This window comes from Nerophis ophidion, linkage group LG06 (genome assembly GCF_033978795.1).
Source record: "Nerophis ophidion isolate RoL-2023_Sa linkage group LG06, RoL_Noph_v1.0, whole genome shotgun sequence".
In the NCBI taxonomy this organism is placed as follows: Eukaryota; Metazoa; Chordata; class Actinopteri; order Syngnathiformes; family Syngnathidae; genus Nerophis; species Nerophis ophidion.
Window position 1 is genome coordinate 46,416,750 of NC_084616.1, and position 23,951 is coordinate 46,440,700.

Sequence of the window (23,951 nt, forward strand, 5' to 3'; positions counted from 1 at the left end):
TTTTTACATGGTTGATTTAGAGCAGTAGTCTCAAACTCACTTCAACTGGGGGCCACTGGATGCAGAGTCTGGGTGAGGCTGGGCCGCAAGAAAATATTTCTTAAAAAAGTTTTTGCATGCTCCTCAGCATGTCTAGTTGTATAATGACGTTTCAAATTGTATCCCTTGTGCAACGCAACTTTCTCTGTGCAAATAAGACACTTCGGGGCGCCCCTCTGTTCAAGAAATATTGCATCTCCTAATTTTCCTGGAATTGTCTTGGCTCATCACAAACCTTTCTCTTCACTGCAGGCTTTGAAAAAGACATGTTTGGGGTTGTGGAATATATTTGTATTTAGCTGACGCACAGAGAATAATGTTATTTCCGCAATGTGTGTCGTTCCGCTTTTCCTCCCTACAGCAACACGGCGGTCGGCAGATAATAGCCGGCAAAGAACCGGGATAGCAAACGCCCAAAAAGTGACGGCTCCCGGGGTGTTATCCGGTGTCTTAAATAACTATATGTAGTGTTCATCGTGTGAGGCAATGCAAATTAAACAATAAAGAAAAACAAATAACGGTTTGAATTGGTCCAGGTTATTGGGGACTGTTATTACTGACGGACAGGTGTCGCAGTGTGACTGCAGTCATACAAGTCAGGAAACTCTCGTCTCCATGGCAACGTCTCTGTCGCTTTCACTCATTTGCCGTTTTTCCACTAACGCAGGGGTAGGCAACCCAGAACGTTGAAAGAGCCATTTTGGACCCAAATAACACAACGCTGTCAAGCGCCATTCATATAAAACTTGCAGGCCGCATTAACATTAAACTTTCATATTGAGGTTGGGGCTGCAAAATAACATCTCGCAGGCTGCGTGTCCGAGACCCCTGATTTAGGGGCAAATATTTGTTGTTGGAATTTTTCATTGACTTATTTTCAGTGTAGCGCCAATAATGATGCGGACATTTTTTAAATTAAAACAATTTTTTTCCATCCATCCATTTTCTATAGCTTGTCCCTTGAATTACATTGAAAAGAAAATGCATCGGGCCCCCTGTTTAGAGGTTATTCAACATCAAATAAAGTTCATCACTGTTTCAAATGCCTTTAATGGTTCAGTCGGTATAGTTTGGAAGCTTCAGGTCAAAGACATTGTCAACAGCCATACAAAAAAAACCCATCACCAAATATTTAATGTCGACTGAGATGAAAATAATATACAAAGTCCCCAACCCTCTCTAAAATCAAAGACAATATTGGGCAGCATGTCATCACAGTACAAATCCAACAGCAGCATGCTCTCAGACACACACAAAAAGGTTGTAGAACAACCCCGATAAGCAAAATGTACATTAAGAAAACTTTAGAGGGAATCAAAATAATGCATAGACAATCAAAAAGAATGTTTTAAAAACAAACGTAAACATAAAAAGACCTTTCTTTGTCCTGGATATGTCCCATCTCTCGGCTGTTTCAATTGACGGCTGACCGCATTCAAACACCGACCAAGCAAAAGAAGCGCAGGAACACACGGAGGAGGCAGTTATGCTTGGCTTTGAAACGTTACAGTTAGCTTAAGTTACAAAACGTGTTACTCAAACACATTAAATACTGAGCGTATTGCTGGACAAACACTCTGGCTAGCTTTGAGTCCATTTGAAAGAATGTATGGATTTGTCCCGATCAGAATAAAAATGTATCAAAATTGCCAATATCCCATTGATAGTAGTGCAAGAGATACACTCAGAAATAACACCTTGTTGTGGTTTTTTTTTTTTTTTTAAAGGAGGCGGATTCAGTTCAGTAAACAATAAATTATGACTACTCATCAAATGCGCTAATTTCATTTGACAGGTTTATTATAAAACAAAAAAAACAGCACAATGAGTTTGTTATTGTATTATCTGTACAATAAAATGTTTTTTTTAACCCAACTGTGTGCTTTCTAGTGTCTTTTTTCTTTTTCTTAAATCCACACTTAATAAAGCAGCACGAACGCGAAGTGGGGCCTCATTTATAAAGTCTGGATCAACACATTGACAAAAACAACACAAAACAAAAAAAAAAATCCTTCACGCGATGTTCCGCACATAAATCATTGTTTGACCGCAGTGTGGACCCCTAATTGACCACTGCTGATGAATGGCGTTTGCCGGTCAGCGGCTCACGTTAGCATGTCTGCTAGAAAATTAGACCTCATTGGCCTCCGTAGTGAGTGCCATGACCGACGACACTAAATGAAAGCAAAACGTCTAAAATGGAGCATGTGGGGATTGTGGCAATTTCTTAAAAAAAGCCCCCCTGCTGCTCACTTGATGCCATGACATCCACAGACAGAACACGCCACAAGACTGCCAATACAAAGCCCCCACAAATGAAAAAAAAAAAAGACATTTTGAGTGTTTTCACTGACAGCCTTTGAGACTTCCAACCCAGGGCGACCCGTAAATAGTCAGAACAGATTTTTTTTTTTTTTTACAAAAAAAGGCCGAAAAAAAAAGGAAGGGGGGGCCGAGGTTGGTGAGTGGCGCCTTCCTCCTCCTCCTTTCCGGGTCGATGCTCCGTTCCTGAGCATTTGGGCGTAGATGCAGCAGAGGGGAGGAGTGAGGAGGAGCTGCTGGTCACTGCCGTCGATCCTCCGCCTCTGACCGCGAGAAGGCCATCACCACGTCCTCCGCACCTGTACGTCAAAAGGGTGATTGGCTCATGAATGATGCTACACGCTAACAACAATGACTGTGTTTATGTAGGCCAGGAGTGTCAAACGTACAGCTCAAAGGCTGCATCAGGCCCAGAAACAGGTTTTATCCGGCCCGCGGGATGAGTTTGCTAAGTATAAAAATAAACCTAAAATTTTTGAATGAAAGAAACTGCTGTTCTAAATGTGTCCACTGGATGTCGCAATTGCAATTCTTTGTATCTTTGTAGATCAGTGGTCCGATAGGTACCGGGCCGCAGAAGAATTTTTTATAAAAAAAAAATATATATATATATATATTTTTTTCTTTTTATTAAATCAACATAAAAAAACACAATATACACTTACAAATAGTGTACCAACCACAAAAAACTCCCCTTTTCATGACAAAAATGTCCCTTTTTCATGACAAAGAAGAAAAAAAGAAAAAAGAAAAAAAAAAGGCCCCCCCCCCCGGGCCGCGGGACAAATTATTAAGCGTTGACCGGTCCGCGGATACAAAAACGTTGGGGACCACTGTTGTAGATGATGCCACATATGTACAAAATGAACCACATGATGTTAGCACATAAGTCGAGGAAAATTATCAAACTACATAAATAACATCCTGTAATTTGATTTTGATATATATATTTTTTTATCTTGACAGATTAAAATTCAACACCAACGAGTTGACTGTTGAACATTATCATATAGTTTATTCAGAAATTAAAAATAACGACAAATAAAGATGGAATATTATAAACTGCAACATGTAAGTGTAAAAAACCCCAACAACATTATGATTTGTACATTTTCAGAATGCGCTTTTTTTTATTTTCAAACAAAGAAAACAATCTGAAGTTGTCTTTATTTTTAGGTTATCGTGCCGTAATTTTACCAGTCCAGCCCACTTGGGAGTAGATTTTTCTCCATTTGGCCACCGATCTAAAATGTGTTTGACACCCCTGACGTATGCAATGTGTGCCATAAACATCCATTTTCTATAACACCTGTCCTCATTAGGTAAGCATTCACACTTGAGATAGCCGTTTTTTGCCTTTTTGAACCGATCTTAACTTGGGCCGTATCGCAGTGTTTACATGGCTGAAGATTGTACTCATCTGACGGGGATGCACGCATTCCTTGTTACGCACACGCAGGTGTTGCATGAATTCCAGGAGGATGCGTGTCTTCATCTATCCACAGTGCGAAGCCGCTTTTAAGATGCTAAATCTCACCACCGTGTTGAAAACTAAACTCAGTTTTTCCAAGTATCATTATAACAGCTTAGTATGCTACGCACAGACTGCAATGTAAAGTAGGGGTTCTTCAATTCAGATGTCGATACTGTCGATAACTCGTAGGGCTGGGAATCTTTCGGCACCACACAATTCGATTCGATTCTTGGAGGCAACGATTAGAGTCAAAATTATTCTTCATTCAAAATCAATACTTTCAGAACACTGGGTGACAGTTCTATGATTAACTACATTCCTCCATAAAATAGATAACAACTCTGATTACTTGTATATATACTGGTTTTATTTGATAAAATTCTACTCAAACATTTAATAAAGTCAAATACAAATAAGGCAACAAGAGAAGTAAATGTGTACAGCAAATATGGGCATCTACATCAACAATATGATTTGAGTGGCTGGACAGGACAGATTAAATAAATACAAATATATCAAGTATATATATGTATATATATTTAATATATAAATATATAGAGCGTTTTCATTTCGGGCTCCAGTACTCTGGAATGCCCTCCCGGTAAAAGTTCGAGATGCCACCTCAGTAGAAGCATTTAAGTCTCACCTTAAAACTCATTTGTATACTCTAGCCTTTAAATAGACTCCCGTTTTAGATCAGTTGATCTGCCGTTTCTTTTCTTTTTCTCCTATGTCCCACTCTCCCTTGTGGAGGGGGTCCGGTCCGATCTGGTGGTCATGTACTGCTTGCCTGTGTATCGGCTGGGGACATCTCTGCGCTGCTGATCCGCCTCCGCTTGGGATGTTTTCCTGCTGGCTCCGCTGTGAACGGGACTCTCGCTGCTGTGTTGGATCTGCTTTGGACTGGACTCTCGGGACTGTGTTGGATCCATTATGGATTGAACTTTCACAGTATCATATTAAACCCGCTCGACATCCATTGCTTTCCTCCTCTCCAAGGTTCTCATAGTCATCATTGTCACCGACGTCCCACTGCGTGTGAGTTTTCCTTGCCCTTATGTGGGCCTACCGAGGATGTCGTAGTGGTTTGTGCAGCCCTTTGAGACACTAGTGATTTAGGGCTATATAAGTAAACATTGATTGATTGATATATATTTTTAAAAACACTTTTTTTGTTTTTTTTAATGGATTCAGAATTGTTACAAGTAAGAATTGTGTGATTCATTAGAAAATAATTTTTTTTGACACCCCTAATAACTAGTATAATATCAGTCTATAGGCCAGTGGTTCTCAACCTTTTTTCACAACTGTACCCCCTGTGGACATTTTTTTAATTCAAGTACCCCCTGATCAGAGCAAAGATTTTGGTTGAAAAAAAGAGATAAAGAAGTAAAATACAGCACTATGTCATTAGTTTCTGATTTATTAAATTGTATAACAGTGAAAAATATTGCTCATTTGTAGTGGTCTTTCTTGAACTTTTTGGAAAAAAAAGATATAAAAAAATAACTAAAAACTTGTTGAAAAATAAACAAGTGATTAAATTATAAATAAAGATTTCTACACATAGAAGTAATCATCAACTTAAAGTGCCCTCTTTGGGGATTGTAATAGAGATCCATCTGGATTCATGAACTTCATTCTAAACATTTCTTCACAAAAAAAGAAATCTTTAACATCAATATTAATGGAAAATGTCCACAAACAATCTAGCTGTCAACACTGAATATTGCATTGTTGCATTTCTTTTCACAGTTTATGAACTTACATTCATATTTTGTTGAAGTGTTATTCAATAAATATATTTATAAAGGATGTTTGAATTTTTGCTATTTTTAGAATATTTAAAAAAAATCTCACATACCCCTTGGCATACCTTCAAGTACTCCCAGGGGTACGCGTACCCCCATTTGAGAACCAGTGCTATAGACGATACAAAAGTGATTAGATGGATATTTTTCTTTCTCTTGTTATTAAAATTATTTTTACAAAATAATTGTCTGGGGTTGTTTTGTTATTGTTTACAAACTCAGGCTGTAAGTGCCTGAATAAAGTAAGGCTTTGAGTGGAAAACCCAAATAAAATGTGTGTGTATAGCACTCAACACCACACATTTGACACACCATCTGATTTACAACAACACTCTCACAGTCTACATTTAATAAGATAAGCTTTATGAATTGTGTTATTGTGTTTAGTAACTTGCTATAAAACATTTTCAGTGTCATGGTATCGAATCAGGACTTGAAATCGGATCAGATCTGAGGCCAAAAGGTTGATAGGGCCATCACTAACTCACACTTTTGTAAAAAGTCGCCAATGAAAGTAGCCTGTGTGTTTTTGGGATGTACACATGCAAGCCTGTGAAAAAAATAGAAAATTCACATTTTCCCCAACTGGAATTGGCGGACGTGTTATCAATAACGGCAACATGCCCGTAGACAGGAAGTTATGTTAAAAATTCAAAGCAGTAAGACTTTGGCCCACACAGTCACCTTGCGCTTGACCAACCTGGGAGACAAAAACCTCGCAACTAGACTAGGGTTTTAGTCCATTTATGCAGTACTTCTACAATAAAGTCAGCATTTACACGCAAGTGAGTGGATTTTTTTTTTATAATACATGCAAACTAACATGCTTTATAGTGATAAATGGCAATCATTTTTAATGAACAATTAACCAGAACTATTCAATAATAATAATAATAAGCTGCTGGAATGAGTCACGGTTCTTAACGCTTACAAGTAAGAAGGCTGTCAGCTGGTGTCTTTTTCTAACAAAGCATCAAGTCATTTGTCTTTGCCAAGACACAGCCATCATGTTGTAGCACAGAAACTTTGCCTGTAAAGAAAGAATGCACATGTCTCAACTCAAATTGAATCAACTGCACTGTTAGGATCCGCTGCTCGGATTTCCATATTTGTTTTTTGTTCCATTTTTGTAATATCGGCCAATGTTTGCCTTAGTTCTTTGTTTAGTCTATTACCATGGTTGCTCATTAGTTTTCACCTGCCCCTTGTTTTCGACGCACACCTGTTCCTCGTGATTACTGCCTTATTTAAGCCTGCCCCTTTTGTTATTTCGTCCTCGGTTCCTAATTTGCTCTCATGCAACAAGTGACGACTGCTTTCCATGCTCTACTCGCTAGCTTTCGCGCTGTGTTTTATTTATTCCTAGTTCTCATGCGAGTTGTTTTTGTTTTCCCTTTTTGTGCCTTTGTGCCAAGTGTTAGTGTATTTGTTTGTTTCCCTAGCTTCAATGCTAGCGACTTTTGTTTGCCTTTTCTGCCTACCACCAGTATTTTTGTTCCTAGCCTGTTATTAGTTAAATAAATCCTTTATTTCTTACCTTACGCTGTGTTCTTGCCCGACGCATCCACGGAAAAATAAATCCGGCATCGCTAGGCCCACGAAGCGTCACATGCACATTTGCTATGAATTGTCCTGGCAATAATTGATTTTATTCTGCCAATTAATTCAGGGCATTCTCACGTGAACATTGACAGAAAAAATGCATGCTCTGACTACAAAGGCTACAATTCAATGAGATTTTCTTATCATAAAAATATTAAAATGTCTCTTTTCTTTCAATTGCATTGTTGCGAGAAAATGTAACAAGGTTTACCAAAATAAATCAACTCAAGTTATGGAAAAAAAATGCCAACATGGCACTGCCATATTTATTATTGAAGTCGCAAAGTGCATTATGTTTTTAACATGCCTCAAAACAGCAGCTTGGAATTTGGGACATGCTCTCCCTGAGAGAGCATGAGGAGTTTGAGGTGGGCGGGGTAGGGGGTAGCGGGGGGTGTATATTGTAGCGTCCCGGAAGAGTTAGTGCTGCAAGGGTTTCTGGGTATTTGTTCTGTTGTATTTATGTTGCTATACGGTGCGGATATTCTCCCAAAATGTGTTTATCATTTTTGTTTGGTGTGGGTTCACAGTGTGGCGCATATTTGTAACAGCCTTGCATTCACTTGTGTGTATGAAAAGCCGCATATATTATGTGACTGGGCCGGCACGCAAAGGCAGTGCCTTTAAGGTTAATTGGCGCTCTGTATTCTCCCTGCGTCCGTGTACCACTCCGTACAGCGGCGTTTTAAAAAGACATACATTTTAATTTTCGAAACAGATACCGATAATTTCGGATATTAGATTTTAAAGCATTTATCGGCCAATATTGTCAGTCCGATATTATCGGACATCTGTAATATTAAACAGTTATTGTCTTTTATTACTTACAATTGTTTGACCAAAACAAAGACAAGAGTACAAAATAACTAAACTAAATCAAAAACTACTATGGACTTCTCATCCAAATATTTATTTTTCCCTCAAAGTAAAAATATGAGTATGAGAAAATTAAAATATTAATCTAATCTTGTATCTATCATACACTGATACTACCCTTGGTGTCGCCATCACCAGTTTTGGGACCCTCCTCTTACATGTTGTGTACTGACTGTGATAATGCTGACACACTAACGGTTGCTGTTATATTATGCTCTCTCTAGACTTGATGATCTACTTGTTAACGTCATGTTAATAACTGCTTACTTTCTGCTGCAAGGTGCTTCCATCTACACTTTTTAAGTTTACGAAGCACTTATTTCTTGGTGTTTCTAATACCTGACAATGATATTTTTGATATTAAGAAATGCAGTTTATTTGCCCTAATGAAGGTGAATGTTATTAGCTGAGGGGAGCGGCTCCACACTGTGTATGGAGACACACAATTAGCTGCTATCTTATCAGCAGGGGGACACAAATAAATACACTATTAGCCATAGGGGATCGGCCTTTGTGATTGGCATTGAAAGGCATTAATTTGGAAATCGTGAACACATGCCTTATCAGGAAAATTGTTCGAGACTGAATAATGGCCAATCGATCAGCTAGGGATATAACAATATAAAAATGTCAGATTATCATCATTATTGTGGTATTGTTGGATGTGCTCAAAACGTACAGACACTGAAATATTTTAACAAAGTTTTCTTTAAAAAAAAAACCAAAAAAAAACTGAAAAACACCCTAAAATAAATAGACATATATACTTTCTGGGCAGGAAAAAAACATTACATATTTTTCTGGCTTTATAAGAGCCATATCAATACTAATTGAGTGTTTAAAATGTTTTATCTTCCATTTTAAATTTGCAAACATTTTAAAATGTTTTTTTAGTAAATGCAAATTGGGTGTTTATTTTGTTTCACTTCTGGCTTATGTGAGTTCACTTCTGTTGAAATCACCTACATTTGCGTCGACACAACACCAACAAGTAAAGATCGGTCACTTTGTGCTAAGACAGCACAGTCTTTATGTTCAATGTGAATACCTTATTTGTTCAAACACTAAAGTATTTTATACATGGCTAGATTGGGCTATGTTGTTTTTTAATTGGAGAAAGACATTAATGTCTCTTGCGTTCATGTTAGATTTTAAGATAGCTAGCAAGCTAACACTAGTCAGTCCATGAGTTTATCTAAGTACAGTTATCAATCAGTTTTTCGATAATTTTGATTTATTACAATAATACTAACCGTCAGGAGTTTTACCATGGTTATCATTATTACAGTTTATCGTTACATCCCTAATCCGTACTACTCAAGAGTACTCACATTTCAGCAAACATTTTATATATGTTATATTTTCTTTAGGGAAAACACCTAAGTATACTACCTCAGTACTGTACTATACTTTGTCTGCATATAAAGCTTGTACATAAAATCATTAAAAATGGTTGATTAACCAATGACAAAATAGCTTATCCCATTGACATAGAAGTAGAGATAATTGTGATCCAAGGCTCCAACACAACGTGCAAAGACAGCTAATAAGCAAAAGGTGGAACAGCAGCTCAGTGGCTCCAGCAGGTGCTGATGTAAATAACATCAACACCTTTTAAGACAGCCGAGAAAGAAACAGCAGCTAGTGATCTCGAAGAAAAAAAGCTGTTATCTCCGCAACCCTTGAGTGTTGGTTGGATTGAATTATCGTAGAGCTAACAAAATATAGGGCAGAGACCTTGAGCTTCCTCGTGCAGCAGACCTTCCACATCAGACTGGAGCAAAAAATTAATCTCTACGGGGAATGTTCTGCTCCTATGCGGCATTTAGGTAGAGCTTGCTTACTTTTTAGGGGTTTGGGAGTTTTTAATCTGAACTTTGAAGCATCTTTCCTCATGGGAGCTCATTGGCCAACCAAATGAGGTTATGGTAATGAGCCAAGAGGTGAGGAAAAACGGGACAGAACATGGTGGTGCGTGCGGGTGTATACGAACGCAAATGCAATCACCATCAGGCTGCATGTTTTACTTTTCTCTGCAAGTCATGTGCAGACCTCGCCCCAAAACAAACAAACACACACCCTGCCATACAATACTACACAAGGACGCACGTGGAAAGGCCTGGCCTCCTAAAGATGTTGCCTAGCGACAGATAATGGCCAGCAGGCTTCTGCCGCTGCCGCTGTCTGCAAGCAAGCAAAACGTTTTTAGTGTTTCAATAAAGCTCAGTGTCCAGCTGTAGTCGGGACCCCTCCCCGCACTGTGCACTGATCCCCCTTGTCAGCCCCTCTAACACGATACAGCTCTGGATTATGGACTATATACACAACAACAACAGCAGCGGTATCCATGTGATCCCATTTGCACATCATAAACACTCAGAGAAGAATAATAGCTGTCTGTCCCTCTAAGAAAGCAATGTGATGTTTGTTTTTAGTTACCCAAACATTTACTATATGTTTTGTTGTGGCCCGCCACTGAGAAAATTGGACTGCCATGGTTATTTTGCGCTATCTGCTCACTCTCGCTCATGTTCACATTATTATGATCTATCTGAAATGAATGGAGTGTAGTTACAACTCCGACCAATAGATGGTATCGTAATTGCATGGTAAAAAACATTTTAGCTACAGCGATCGACTAGTTTGTGCAAACTGCAGAGCATGTCAACCAACAGATAAACAGCACACTATGTACAGTAATCGCTAAATTAACGCACAATAACAATGACCCCCCCACTCTATATGGATAACAACAACTGGGTGGTAGCACAAACACAGAACTTCAACTGTTACAGAAAAGTGCCTACAAGATCTCTTGGTAGTTACTTATCCTTGCCTCCATGGTGTCAAATAAACTCCATCTCTTCTTATAATTATCATTACCACTGGAGGACGAGAAATAGCTAAGCATGCGACACAGTGAGCAAGAGAAAACATGAGACAGTGAAACCGAAAAATAAGTATTATACTATGACCCACAGTCAGTGTGGGGGAGGTTGAAGAGTGAACTCTTTTTAGGCGATGTGCTGTGAGGGTTACTCTCACAAGGGTCTGGGCTGCAGGAGTACACTGCTGGTTCGTATCACGGCAGAGCAACCACCCTCCCTTTAGAAAAGCTTCAGGCGTGCACAGCAAGCTGAGACATGGTTAGAGGAGCAAAGCTCAGCAGGTGGAGGATTTTGGTCAGAGAAATGGACCGCTGCTAAATGTTGGGTTTCCGATGATTGGAAAACAAAGTTATTTCGATCTTTAGCCATAAACGTATGTGAGCAAATAAGACCGCATGATTTGGGCCGATTTTGTGGTATAAACTATGTATGGCATTTTTTACGCTATATAGCAGTGGAGAGGCTCTTGCTTAAATTATGCTCGTAAATTAAAGCGTAACAAAAAGCAAAGAGACAACTCGTATCTCTAAAATACTCGTAATTTGAGGTACCACTGTAGCCACGTCCAAAAAAACAGAAATTATGCAATATGTTACGCACACATGCATATGTCAGCGGCCAAAGGAGGAGCCTTGGCAACCTCTTTGAAATGGTTCTATTATCATGCAAAATAATGTATTGTGGTAGACTGAAAATCATGCCAACCTCCATTGCCTTACTTTTGTTTACTATAACAATGATTATTGCTGACTTGGTAGTTTGCTCTATGTGTTTATAACCATGGTTCTGTTGGTTCTCTGTTGTACAAAAATGTTGTTATTAATAAAGTACCATATGGTGAAAAAGAGCCTGTTTTTTGATTAAATTTTTTTGAGCACTGCAAATTAGGGCTGTAAGATTCATCAAAATCAAGATTCTAATTAATGCGATATCGTAACCGCAACCGAGGCTGAGGTGTTTTTTCCTCCGCTGTCACCAGCATTTCAGGCACAGTCATGTTCACCAATCAAAATTGTTGAGCCTCACGTTTATTCGTCTCTCGCTTCAAACAGGGAGAGAGACGTCGCACTTTCTGCATCACTCTCAGAATCTAAATGCATATATTTAACAGTAGAATTAACTGGATGCAGTGAGCCCTCTAATCAGTCTCTGTGGGTGGAGCGCAAGACCACAGGGTGCAGAGACAGATAGCCTGGCGACCCGCCAGTGAGAAGGTCAGTAAAGTAACAAAAATTAGGACAAAAAAATATGATTACAAAACCGAATGTCCCATTGTGTGAATGTTAATCCATCAACATGGACAAACGGGAAAGAATGCCATGATCACGTGAAAAAAAGACGACGTCCGACCTTGTTTTTTTAGCTAGGAATTCAAATGCACTTTTAGCTGTTCAATGTGTGTATAAATCAAACTTTTGCTTACAGAAATGAGTCTTTTATTTTGGTATATTTATTTAGGATAAATGTGTTTACCTTACAACTACAGTACAATGGTAAACAACTATACAGTAATGAGGAATACATTTTAATAAATACATATTAAATGCTTACTTGCATTATTATTATATATTATGATTGCATTACATTATACTGTATAGTTTGTTTATAGAGTATTTCTTCAGTTTAAGAGCATGATGTAGAAAAAAGCTCTCCGTCTGTGTTGCATAAAGCTCGATATTTTTGAAAGTAAATTATTGCATATTGTTCCAATGCGTGGAAACTTGGGAGACAAGAATATGTTGATTGAAAGTAACATATCTTTTTTCACTCTGTTATCTCTGTAGTTTTATGCATTTATATGTATGAAATATAAAAATCAAATCTCAATCACCATAACCCATCGTCTTTTTCTCAAAATTGTGCAGCCCTACAGCAAATTTTAAAGTCCCATTTTTTTTTTTAACCTTACCTGCCCTGTCCAGCCACATGGGCAAGTAAAATATAGTCAAACCTGTGATAGTGCTATAAACCTTGTCTGTAATGGCCACCTCTTTAACAAGGCCAGCGGCCATTTCTTTTTGTATTCTAGAGTCTCGCAACAGTGATATTGTAGCAAAAGTGAAAAAGTTGCATCGGGACACCCCTAGTTACAAACAGATAACTAAGGATAATAGTTTAGTTTTATACGTGATTGTGCTGTATTGTGGGTACATTTAGAAGGTGGAGTCTTGACAGGAACTGGACAAAGTAATGTCATACTAATTGTAGTCTGTATTTTTTCATTTAAGCTGCAGTGATTATAGTATCTAGTAGTAGGTCGAGCAGTTGTGTTCTAGGTCACAATCTGTGCCCCATCACCACGCCCAGGATATCTGTGGTCACGTTTAACATATTGACACCAACAAGCAGATCACTTTCAACCACAATTTACTTACTTGATCATGTACGTTTCAAGGAAGGTTTGGTGTGAATTTGGACAACCAAATTTCCTCAAATAGTGTTAATTTACTCAACTGCAGATGGCAGCAAAAGACATTCACTTGAAGGAGGCATCTATTTGACATTGGTCATAACATGAGGCGATGTTATAAGCTGATTATATACAAGAGGTCCTCAGTCTATGTACGAGTTGCATTTTGTTTAGTATATGTGGGAACTTGCACCAAAATGAACACTTAAGTCACCAACACTACTGTACACAGAATACAGGAAAAAATAAAATACAATAACAAAAAAGTTTAATCTTTATCATTAGTGATTGTGGCATTCAAGCAGTCAGGACCGCGCATGAAGCCGACGTTGATCGCCCATCTTTGAGCATTTTACGATATATAATTTCAGTTCACTTTTATTTGGCGCACTGCCATCAGCAGAGTCTGCCTTACACTAGGGAGACATAATGAAGGGAAAAAAGTAAAGCAAGTAAAATATAACTGCTAAAAATATAAAAACAATTACGTTGCTCTTTCGCATGTGTAGAGACATGCGAATGCATATACTTCCGCCCATGTATTCTTCCCCTGAACGTACATAACTATTTCTCCATTTTGTTTGTACGGGAGTACGTACGTAAACATGAAACACCGTAACTTGTAGACTGCCTGTATAATGTTACTTTTTAAGGTACTGCTGTAATGTGATAAGGGTGTTTAAGTTTGCACTTGCCGCATAGCGGTAAGACCATACAGATGTGTTTTTGGATGTAATTTGTTGTTTTCTAATGCAACTGCTGTGTCTGTGATGCTGGTCTGCTTTCAGTTACACCCACTCACTCGGAGCGAAAACTAAGTCAGCTTATTGTGTACCAAATTAAGGTAAGACCAGGTAGTTTTAGTAGTTGGTGTAAGTAAAATATATCCCAGAGTGGTATTTGACAGCTTAAATGAACTTTGAAGCACAAATGAATTTTAGAAGAAAGCTTTAATTATTTATTTGGCCCACAACATAAAGATTCATTTGCTAATTAGGAAGCAGATTTTAAAGGGCAGTTCAAAGCCTTCAGATTGATTTGGTCCAACTTTTGGTTTCTATCCTATCAAAGGAGCCTGAGAGCCTGGGAGGAGCTAATTGAGCACATATAAGTTGGAAATTGTTACCACAAAATATTTGAGATAGAGATGAAAGCATATTGAGGGCAAAAAGCCTTTATGTTTGCTCCCATTCTAGCTGGGAGGAGAAAGTACAAGAACCCTGATTTTTACCTGCATATTCAGCCTGACAAAAAATTCACCAACATAATAAAGACAAAATAGGAAGGACATTGTAATGGTTTCTCCAGGTACAAGTGAGGCAGAGAAAAGAGGAGAATTAAAATAACACATTCCGTCCGTGTAATTAGCTAGCCAACTCTCTGCTTATTTCCACATCTATTTCAGCAGTGCGTTGCAACAACACCCGAGACCACAGGGGAGCATGGCTTTCCTGGGACAGACGGAGTTGCCATGGCAACTCCTTTACGTATCTCGCCGCCTTTGTTGATGCTCTCAGGCGTCCTTCTGCTTCGGGGAGGAATAAACTTTCCTTTGTCAGATCAAGACGGGATAACGAGGCCGCCAGCTTGAAGCTTACTGCCACCGCAGACTACAATATTTGACTGAATGGATGTCTGTTTTAAAGCACAGAAATTAAAATGTTATTCTTAAAGGAGATCTGCACTTTGGGGGGGAATTTTGCCAATCGTTCGCTAATGTCTGTATGTGAGTGTGTATGTTGTCTGTCTATCTGTGTTGGCCCTGAGATGAGGTGGAGACTTGTCCAGGGTGTACACCGCCGTCCGCCTGAGGAGACCAGCGGTACAAAATGGATAGATGGATGGGTGGGTTCGCAATCATGAGAGACATGACGATGGCTGTTATTTTTGTGTCGTTTTCGCCATTTCCGTTCCTAAATGGCTGTCAAAGTGTACCAACTTGTCGGAATACATTCTCCGACTTCTTCTGTCCAGGTGGGATGCATGGAAAGAAGTGAGAAAACACCTCGCCAGTTGATCATTTTGAAATTGCACACAAGCTTGTAATCAGAGCGGCGCTATAAATATTTGTCTGTGTTAGTGCTTATAATAGCAGTATCCCAAATACTTGGTTAATATTCAAATGTAAATGGTGTATTGTTGGCGGTTTCTAAATGGTTATTTATTGGATTTAGTGGGCGAAATAAGAGAATCTCCCAGTGGCTCCGCTATAAGCGGACATTTACTTATGAGCTAGAATGCATTAAAAAAATCCATCATGTCTTTCACAATGATTGTGAATGATAGGCAAAATTCCAAAAAAGTGCAGTTCTCCTTTTAAACAATATGGGGATACAGAAGTAGCGATGGACGATATATATTGTAGGCTCCTGCAAAAACTATATACAGTATATCACAATATATTATTAGCTCAGATATGCTCCAGCACCCCCCTTGACCTCGAAAGGAACAAGCGGTAAGAAATGGATGGATGGATTATTTTGAACCTAAATGATAGAATTACATCAAAAGAGGTTACACAGGGTCCAATAATTTGGCTGCTAACATATTGCGTCATTTCCAGTTGTATTATTTTCTCAAAACAATTATTAATCTACTTTCTAATTTACTGTTATTATCGGGTTACTTTCGCCTGCAACATAATTCCATCTACACTCCTGTTAAAATATAAAAAGCATTGTTTGTATACGTTACATTAGTTTTTGGTGATGCTCGTAATTTGGGTATTGATCCAATATCAAGTAGTTACAGGGGCAGTTTTGGTCATAACAATTATTAAATTTTTGATCAAAATTATAATCAGACAAAAGCACAAGATGGCAGTGTAACAGTGTACATTAAATATTATATTATTTCCTCCTACTGGCTCTAAATTAACCCCCCCCCCCCCCCCCCCCTCTTTTAATGTCCAGGGACTTATTTCCTTAGTTTGTAAACAATGACAAAAACGACAAAATACTTTCGGGATAATAAAAAATGTATTTAAAATGGAAACTGCACTTTTTAAAAATGTTGCCTATTGTTTACAATCATATGAAAGACATGACGACGGATGTTTTTTTTAATGCATTTTAAATAGTAAATACATGCGATCAAAATTCTGCTTACAATGTAAAAAACATTCAAACACCTCCATTATGGTTTTACAATCATGCTGTAAGCATATATGTAATGTAGTAACAGGCACAATTATAATAATATTTAAATATTTACATATTTTGCTAATTTCAAGCAATTGCGGCACATTAATTTCCAAAACGCATCACAATGATTGCGTTTTTTTAACTAGATTACTGATTACTACTTACTGCAGACTTTATGAAAGCCAACAAACATAATAAAACAATTTACTGTACAATGTCTGCTTTCATTAGATGCTCTGTGCTCTTGTGTCATCCTCTTGTGTTCCTGATGTTTCCCTCTTGTTTTCGTGTGGGGTTTTTTGCCTTTTGGTTCGGGACACTTTGGGACTGTATGACAAGGGGTGGCACTTTCGTGACTTCTACTGTGCTTTTTTGTGAATTTCTGGATCTGCCTGCCGGGAGCCTTTTGGCCATGGAGACCAGCTGCTGGGTCTCTGCCACACCAGAGTCCGTTGGGAGAGACTGGAGGAGTATGCGGATGATGAGACAAAGATGCGGAGCTGGCGCCGAGCACCGGGATGGAAAAGCTTCACAGTGTCTTGGCTGAATGAGCAGGTATCGGAAACCTCGGTCTCCTTGGACATATCCTGGCTCATCCATGTGGACTGGACAATGGCTAAGAGTTGGTGGGCGGCTAAGGGTTGAGTCCTCTTGGTTGCTTTGTTGGGTCTGCTCCTGTCTCTGGCCTTGCTTCCCCCACCCCAGCAGACGATGGTGTGGAACCTGGACCCCGACTTGAACAAGTTGAAATTTTTTTTCGGGTGTTACCATTTAGTGGTGAATTGTACGGAATATGTACTGTACTGTGCAATCTACTAATAAAAGTTTCAATCAATCAACCAATCAATCAATCAATCAAAAACCACAGAGGCCACCAAGTGTATATGTTGTTTTACTTTTGTGGCTGTGTGTAGAAGTGGCTGGTTGCATCAGCTCTGCTCGTTTAATGACTTTAATGTCTTTAATTGACAGACCCGCCAGCGATCCTGTTCTGTCTCCCTGTAATGTTTGTCTGCTCTTGAAAGAGATTGTGCTGAAAATCTTAATTTCCCCTCGGGAATTATTAAAGTATTTCTGATTCTGATTGATTCTGCAAAAAAAAGGAAAGTGAAACAAAGCGTGTTTTTGTGTCTTTCTCGCTATTTCCAGGCATAAATTGGCTGTCAAAGTGTACCGACTTGTCGGATTACATCCTTGCCTTCTACCATTTAGGTGAGAGACATGGTTTATGATCTACAATAAAGTTTGACAAGCAAGGAAATCAGACAGCAGCTGATCAGTCAATCATGTCAACATTGGCACAAAGCTTGTGATCACGGCGCCGCTAAAAATAGTTTGTCTGCGTTGGTGTTTATATCACTCATACTTGGTTAATATTTATGTCATAAAATGTAAATAGAGTATTGTTGGTGCTTTATGGATGTTTTTTTGTTGGGTTTAATGGGCGAAATAGAGGACTTCCCACTAAGGTAGAAAAGCGCTATACAAGTACAACCCATTTATCATTTATTTGTTCCGCTGTAAGCGGACTTTTATTTACGAGTTTGAAAGCATTTAAAACATACATCTGTCATTGTATATTTCATAATGGTTGTGAACAGTAGGCAAAATTCCCCCAAAAAGTGCAGTTCCCCTCTAATCACTGTAGTATTGACCATGTAACTGATATTATACTTGGTATTGTTACTTTTGACCTTTATTTTCATGTAAGAGCTCTAGCTTGCGGTTAGCTTATTCTTCAATGGTGTGTAGTTTAGCATGTTTAGCTATTCCTTATAGTAATGGTATTGTGATCCGGCTTCCGGATCACACATCTCTAGCATGTTTATGTCCTTTTTGTATTGTCCTATGTTTTGATCATGTTTTGGACTCTACCGATCCCGTTTGTTAGCGCACTTCCTTGTTTTGTATTGTCACCATGGCAACCTAATTACGCCTCCTGCACGGACTCACTACGCACACCTGTTTTGAATTATTTGTGTTGTATTTAAGCCCACCTGCTACTTTAGTTCCTTCTGGCTGTTTCGTTTGCTCACGCAACAAGTTACGATTGTTATTCCTCATTATTTTCACTCTGCTAAGTTTTAGCTTAGCTTTCTGCGCGCTCGGCTCGCGCTGCTTACTGACTTTTGAACTCTACCCTTGCTACAAGTAGCATTTAGCTTTTCGTGCGGTGGCATGCCTTTTCTTTTCCTTTGTCGAGTGTTTTGTTGTGTTTTATTATTAAATCTGGTTCCTACCTCCACTCCTGCTTGCTCCCGTCTTTGGCATCTTGGGGCCGACACCTCCGCGCATCACAATGCGCCCACCAAATCGTAACAAATGGGATGATACTTGTAAAAGAAACATACTTTTTTTCCCACCATGGAAGTGGGTATTAATGACTTAGAAGTGGCTTTGCACTGTGGAGGGACTGTAGCCACTCGCAAGAATGCCACATTGCGTTGAGTACACCTTTGTCCGCTTGTCGCTTTCAAAATTCCCGGACACAGCTGGAATATGCCATCAACATGCATTATCACGCTACAACGATAGTATTACACGCTTTATCGTTGGCCAAATTTTTATCACTTATACCGTATATCATCGATATCGCTTAACCCTATACTGAAGAGGTTGTTTCCAATTAGGATGGTGGCATAAATCCGCTGCAACCACAGTCTACAACTAAATAAAGATATTAATGCCATGATTACAAAAAACATATATATACATTTCCATGGAGACAAAAACGTCTTATTGTCCTGACTAAATTTGTAAAACACAAATTCATAGTTGCACATATGGTAATGAGCCAATTAAAACTATGTTTGATGCAAATATAGCCACGGTGAAGAATTTTTATGTTGTTTTTTTAGGTCACAGCTTAACAAGAAGATGAAAAAACATGCTGTGTTAAAGCAGCAGGACATTTCTCGACAGAATCCACTGCACGATCTACTGTAGTGAAGGACTTTGACGAAATAATCAACATCTCGCCACATTTACTGTGTCCTCTGTGCCCTCCGGGCATACCGCCACCTAAATCGATTACACTGCGTCTGACACATGACACTATAGCGCTAAGGCCCTGGAGGACGCTGCTATCAGGTTTGGCACTCTTTAAGGGACAATATGATGGCATTACTACAGTTCCAATTAATCAGCATTTTGCTGTGTGATGTAGAGGTGGTGACATTAAAACACATGATTTGGCACGCCGACATTTGTCCAATACAGGTTTTTTGCAAAAGCTGATATTGAATAACGTTGTTTTCAAACCACAGCTGACACCAAAAGGGAGATTCTACAAACAAAAAAGTAATATGTAAAACTTGCTGCTGCTGTTAATTTTTGATATCCTGAAGTGAGATCACACTGAAAATGCTGCATATGACTTTTTCCTATTTCCTTATTAAAATGTATTACAATGAAATGTGTTTCTCCAAACACTTCAACTTTTTATCACAAAGAAACTAATTGGACTCACCATTACAAGTGACGACCTAAATTGATCAATCGATTGATTGATTTCAAAAGGGTATTTCTTTATGATCGAATGCAATAGGCTCCAGCTACCCCCGCAACCCAGAGAGGGACAAGCGGTAGAAAATGAATGGATGGATATAACTACAGCTGATACAAAAACAAATTCAGTTCAGTGTGTCTTAAATGCTCAGGATTGCCAAAAACTAATGGTTCACGCTCAGCTCTCATAAACAAATTAATTGCAAAAACTTGCTAAGCCTTTATGGAATGGAACAAATAAATTGATAGATTACTCGATTACTACAGTAATCAATGGCTGCATCCCCACATTTGTACCTACAACCCACTGTAAGAGTCCTCCACACAAAAACCAATTGAGAATCACTGATCGAGAACACACAGCATGGGCAAGGCAACAAATATAGTCTGTGTCTTTCCATATCACCACCAAAGTATCAAAAATGTGCTGATGGTCGTTATACGTGTGTCCTTCAAGTGAGGGCGGAAAATTTGAACGTGATTAACAACCTAGTTAGTTCCGCAACACCTAATGACGGCACTTTGGATAAGATGCACACCACTAATGATTTATTAGCGCACGAAGGGGGTGATGGCCGTGTGGCAGCCTGCCAACCGATACTAAACGTGTCTGTTCCTGTGATGTATAATGCAAACTGGGCACACCTTTTTGCCTGTCGTGTTGGTTCATTATTAATGATGTTCTCTCTACTTGCATTGACATGACACATGTATTTTCTCAAAAAGCATCAATACATAAATAACAAGGGCAAGCATATTGAAACTATTCAACCTATTCAACACATTTTTAATATTCTATTATGATTGTACATGAAAAGCTTCTTAGTGTATAGAAAAATGTTAACAGCTGCGAGTGCTGTTGCTGAACTGTGCAAAGTCATCCACTCTCTTTTTAAAACGTCACAATAGCGACATCTTGTGGCAGTCGGAAGAGCAACGAGAGCTGGTAGTACAGAAGGGCAAAGGGTGCTATCTGCTGGCAAAAAGCATCATAGCCAGCCTTATCTTACTGTGTTCATGTCAGCATATGAATCGCAGCATACTTTATCATTCTGACAGGGGTCAGACGTGTGTGTGCACAGCTCTGACCGGGTCATGTTTGAAAAGCAGCCGTTTTAAAAAAAAAAAGTACACAAAAGGATGATTCATTCTCTTGCAGCCTGTTTGCTGTGTGAGTAATCCTACAATGTTGTGGGAGACTGAGTGGGTTTGACAGCCCAGTCAGGGAATCTGTGAAGTTTGCTGTAGCACACACCAGACAAGCTCATTGTGTGGACTGGAATTGTATCCACTTTTTGTGACATCCAATAAGGTGGCCTTTGTGATGTGTGAATACTACAAACTGTCTGGATGCTCCTGTGTGTTGGCCTTACCCTGATCAATGCTGTGCTGTGGAAGCTGGCTCATCTGACTGTGGACCACGCCTGCGTAACTCCTTAGAAAAGCCTCTTCACTTGGCGTAAGCTGTACATAATGTCAAAATATATCGTTATTACAACAAATTCTACATTTAAACATGTTTCTCAAAAGTGAAGCATTCCTCACATTTTAGCAAGCCTTGTATTACACATTTTCAAGGGGTAACACTAACACAATTAACATTAATTGTCTTTACTATACATTAGGGCTGTCAAATTGAACAAATGATCAAATGTGATTAATCACAAACATATTGCATTAATCATGTAAGAACGCAGATTAATCCATATTCCTGTGGTAATGTCAACAAAAGTACTACAGATAAGTTAGGCAACGGTTTTGTAGCAACTCTGATTCATCATGATTAATCTAAATTCAAGAGTGGGATTATTATGATTAAAAAATGAATCAAACTACTTTAGACTACGAATGTACAACTTGTACAGATTACGGAAAATAAATCAACATAAATGAACATGTCCAAAGTGTAAATATTTGGTGTGAGGAACATTAATGTCGAGCACCTAATCCTCTTGGGCAAGGTATTCACCAGCACTGTACAGGTTTTTACTGGAATCCTCTTAAACTCCTTCATTATGATCACTGGTACAGCTGGAGCGACTTGGCCCCTCCATCACGTTCACCTTCACACACGTGTGTCTAGGAAGGTGTACTTGGGTTGGATATGTTGGAAAACAGCCGTATGGCCCATTTTCCTAAGGAAGGGGATAACGCTCTGCTTCACAATGCATGTTAAAATTTGTGTTTCGGTTAATGACGCAGAGATCTTTAGTGCCAGCAGCACCAGATCATGACGTTAACCACGGTGATACTAGCTGTACACTGACTACTCTAAACTTAATCCCAGTTTCATTTAATAGTGTTGTCCCTTGAGAAGATATACTGTAAACATGACAACTGAGGTGTGATGGGTGTACTCACTTTTATGAGATACAATAATTACTTTTTATTACTGTCCTGTTACGTACGTTTGATCCCATTTTCTTAAGCATGAGCAGGACCCGCACTTTCTGCTGGATGTACATGTCTTCAGGAGACTTCCCCGGGGCCTCCTCGCGGTTCATCCCCCCTGCTCCTGTGGCTCTGCACATACATACACACATCAAAAACATAATTACACAAAAGTATTGCATTGCACTTCTACTAAACAAATCCAAACTACTAAACCAACTTAAAGGGGTCCTATTATTAAAGAGGGAATCGATTAATTTTATCAATACATAAGGCATGTAATTTTATCAGAAATAAATAAATAGAAGAGATGGATGAAAGAGGTTATGAAATATTAAGAAGCGAGGGGCCAACACCATCAACAAGCTTCTGCCCACCTGGGACAATATTAAGTGATAGTAAGAAAGCAGCTTGAAAATAGTCCGTAAAAGAAAATCTATGCAAAATTTGGATTAAAAAAATCTAATTACACGTTATGTCGATCACAAGGAAGTGTTTTAAATGTAGGAAAAATATCTTATACGACCCCTTTAGAGGGGAACTGTACTTTTTGCCTATCATTCATAATCCCTACATAAGACAAAAACGCATTTGTTTTTCTCTTTTTTGTGCATTTTAATTTGGAATATACAGCTCGTAGTATACAGCTAAGAATGCAGGTAATGTGGATTTGATCCATTTTGCCAATAAAGTGCTTAAAAAAATAAAAAACCTACATTGACGATTTATATACATGCTGTAAGTATATATGTAATGTAGTAACAGGCATATTCAGAATAACACGTACATTGTACGTATTTTGGCCATGTTAACATTACGGCGGTGCACTAATTGATAAGCAGACCCAGCATTTGGCACAATTGCTAAAGGCTGAACAAGAAATACAAACTAAAAACATAATAAAACAATTACTTACTGTACAATGTCTGCTCTCAAGACTTATGTTTACCGTTTAAATGATGAATTAGGCATTAACATCACTATGAAAAAACAGTAACGCAAGCAAGCGTCTTTACAATTTCTCTAGGTCTGAATTGAATTTCAAAGTCGACCATTTTAACCGTTTATGGTCACAATATCCTACGATAGAAGTGTGAGGCAAAATATAAAATCCAGCACAAACTTTCACCAATTTATAGATGAAACAGCAGCTCAACGAGTTCGTCAATAGCTGCATATACCTCTGTGATCAAGGCGCCGCTAAAAGAAGTTTCCCGGCGTTAGCTTTTACATTCACAATGTAGCTAATACTCGATTAATATGCAAGTCAAAACATGTAAATGGAATATTTTTGGTGTGTTTTGGAAGTTTTTTTGACAGGGTGAAATAGATGACTCATCTTAGCTTTGATTGACTGTTCAACTTCTGAATGGGTCGCGGCAGAGGACGCTATTATCATTTGCAATGCTGTTGGGCCGTTCGGGGCATGGAATAAAATGGGATAAAACTGTTAAGTAACAATCATAAGTTAACGGCATGCTGGTGTTA

The 23,951-nt window shown here is 38.7% G+C and overlaps 1 protein-coding gene across 2 annotated transcripts in view; it reads right to left on the bottom strand.

The window, feature by feature from the left end:
* Window positions 1-1,069: 1,069 nt before the first annotated feature.
* Window positions 1,070-23,951, bottom strand: part of ctnnbip1 (catenin, beta interacting protein 1) — a 48,798-nt gene continuing 25,916 nt past the window's right edge. Inside the window, exons 2-4 of one of the 2 annotated variants that reach the window (XM_061903938.1) lie at window positions 22,481-22,595; window positions 21,446-21,536; window positions 1,070-2,660 (exon numbers count right to left, since the gene is read on the bottom strand). In XM_061903938.1, coding sequence (XP_061759922.1) covers window positions 2,602-2,660; window positions 21,446-21,536; window positions 22,481-22,576 — 246 coding nt within the window. In that variant the 5' untranslated portion in view covers window positions 22,577-22,595 and the 3' untranslated portion in view covers window positions 1,070-2,601. Of the gene's footprint in view, window positions 2,661-6,538; window positions 6,677-21,445; window positions 21,537-22,480; window positions 22,596-23,951 lie in introns of those variants that run through there. The other variant, XM_061903937.1, reaches the window with a different exon arrangement.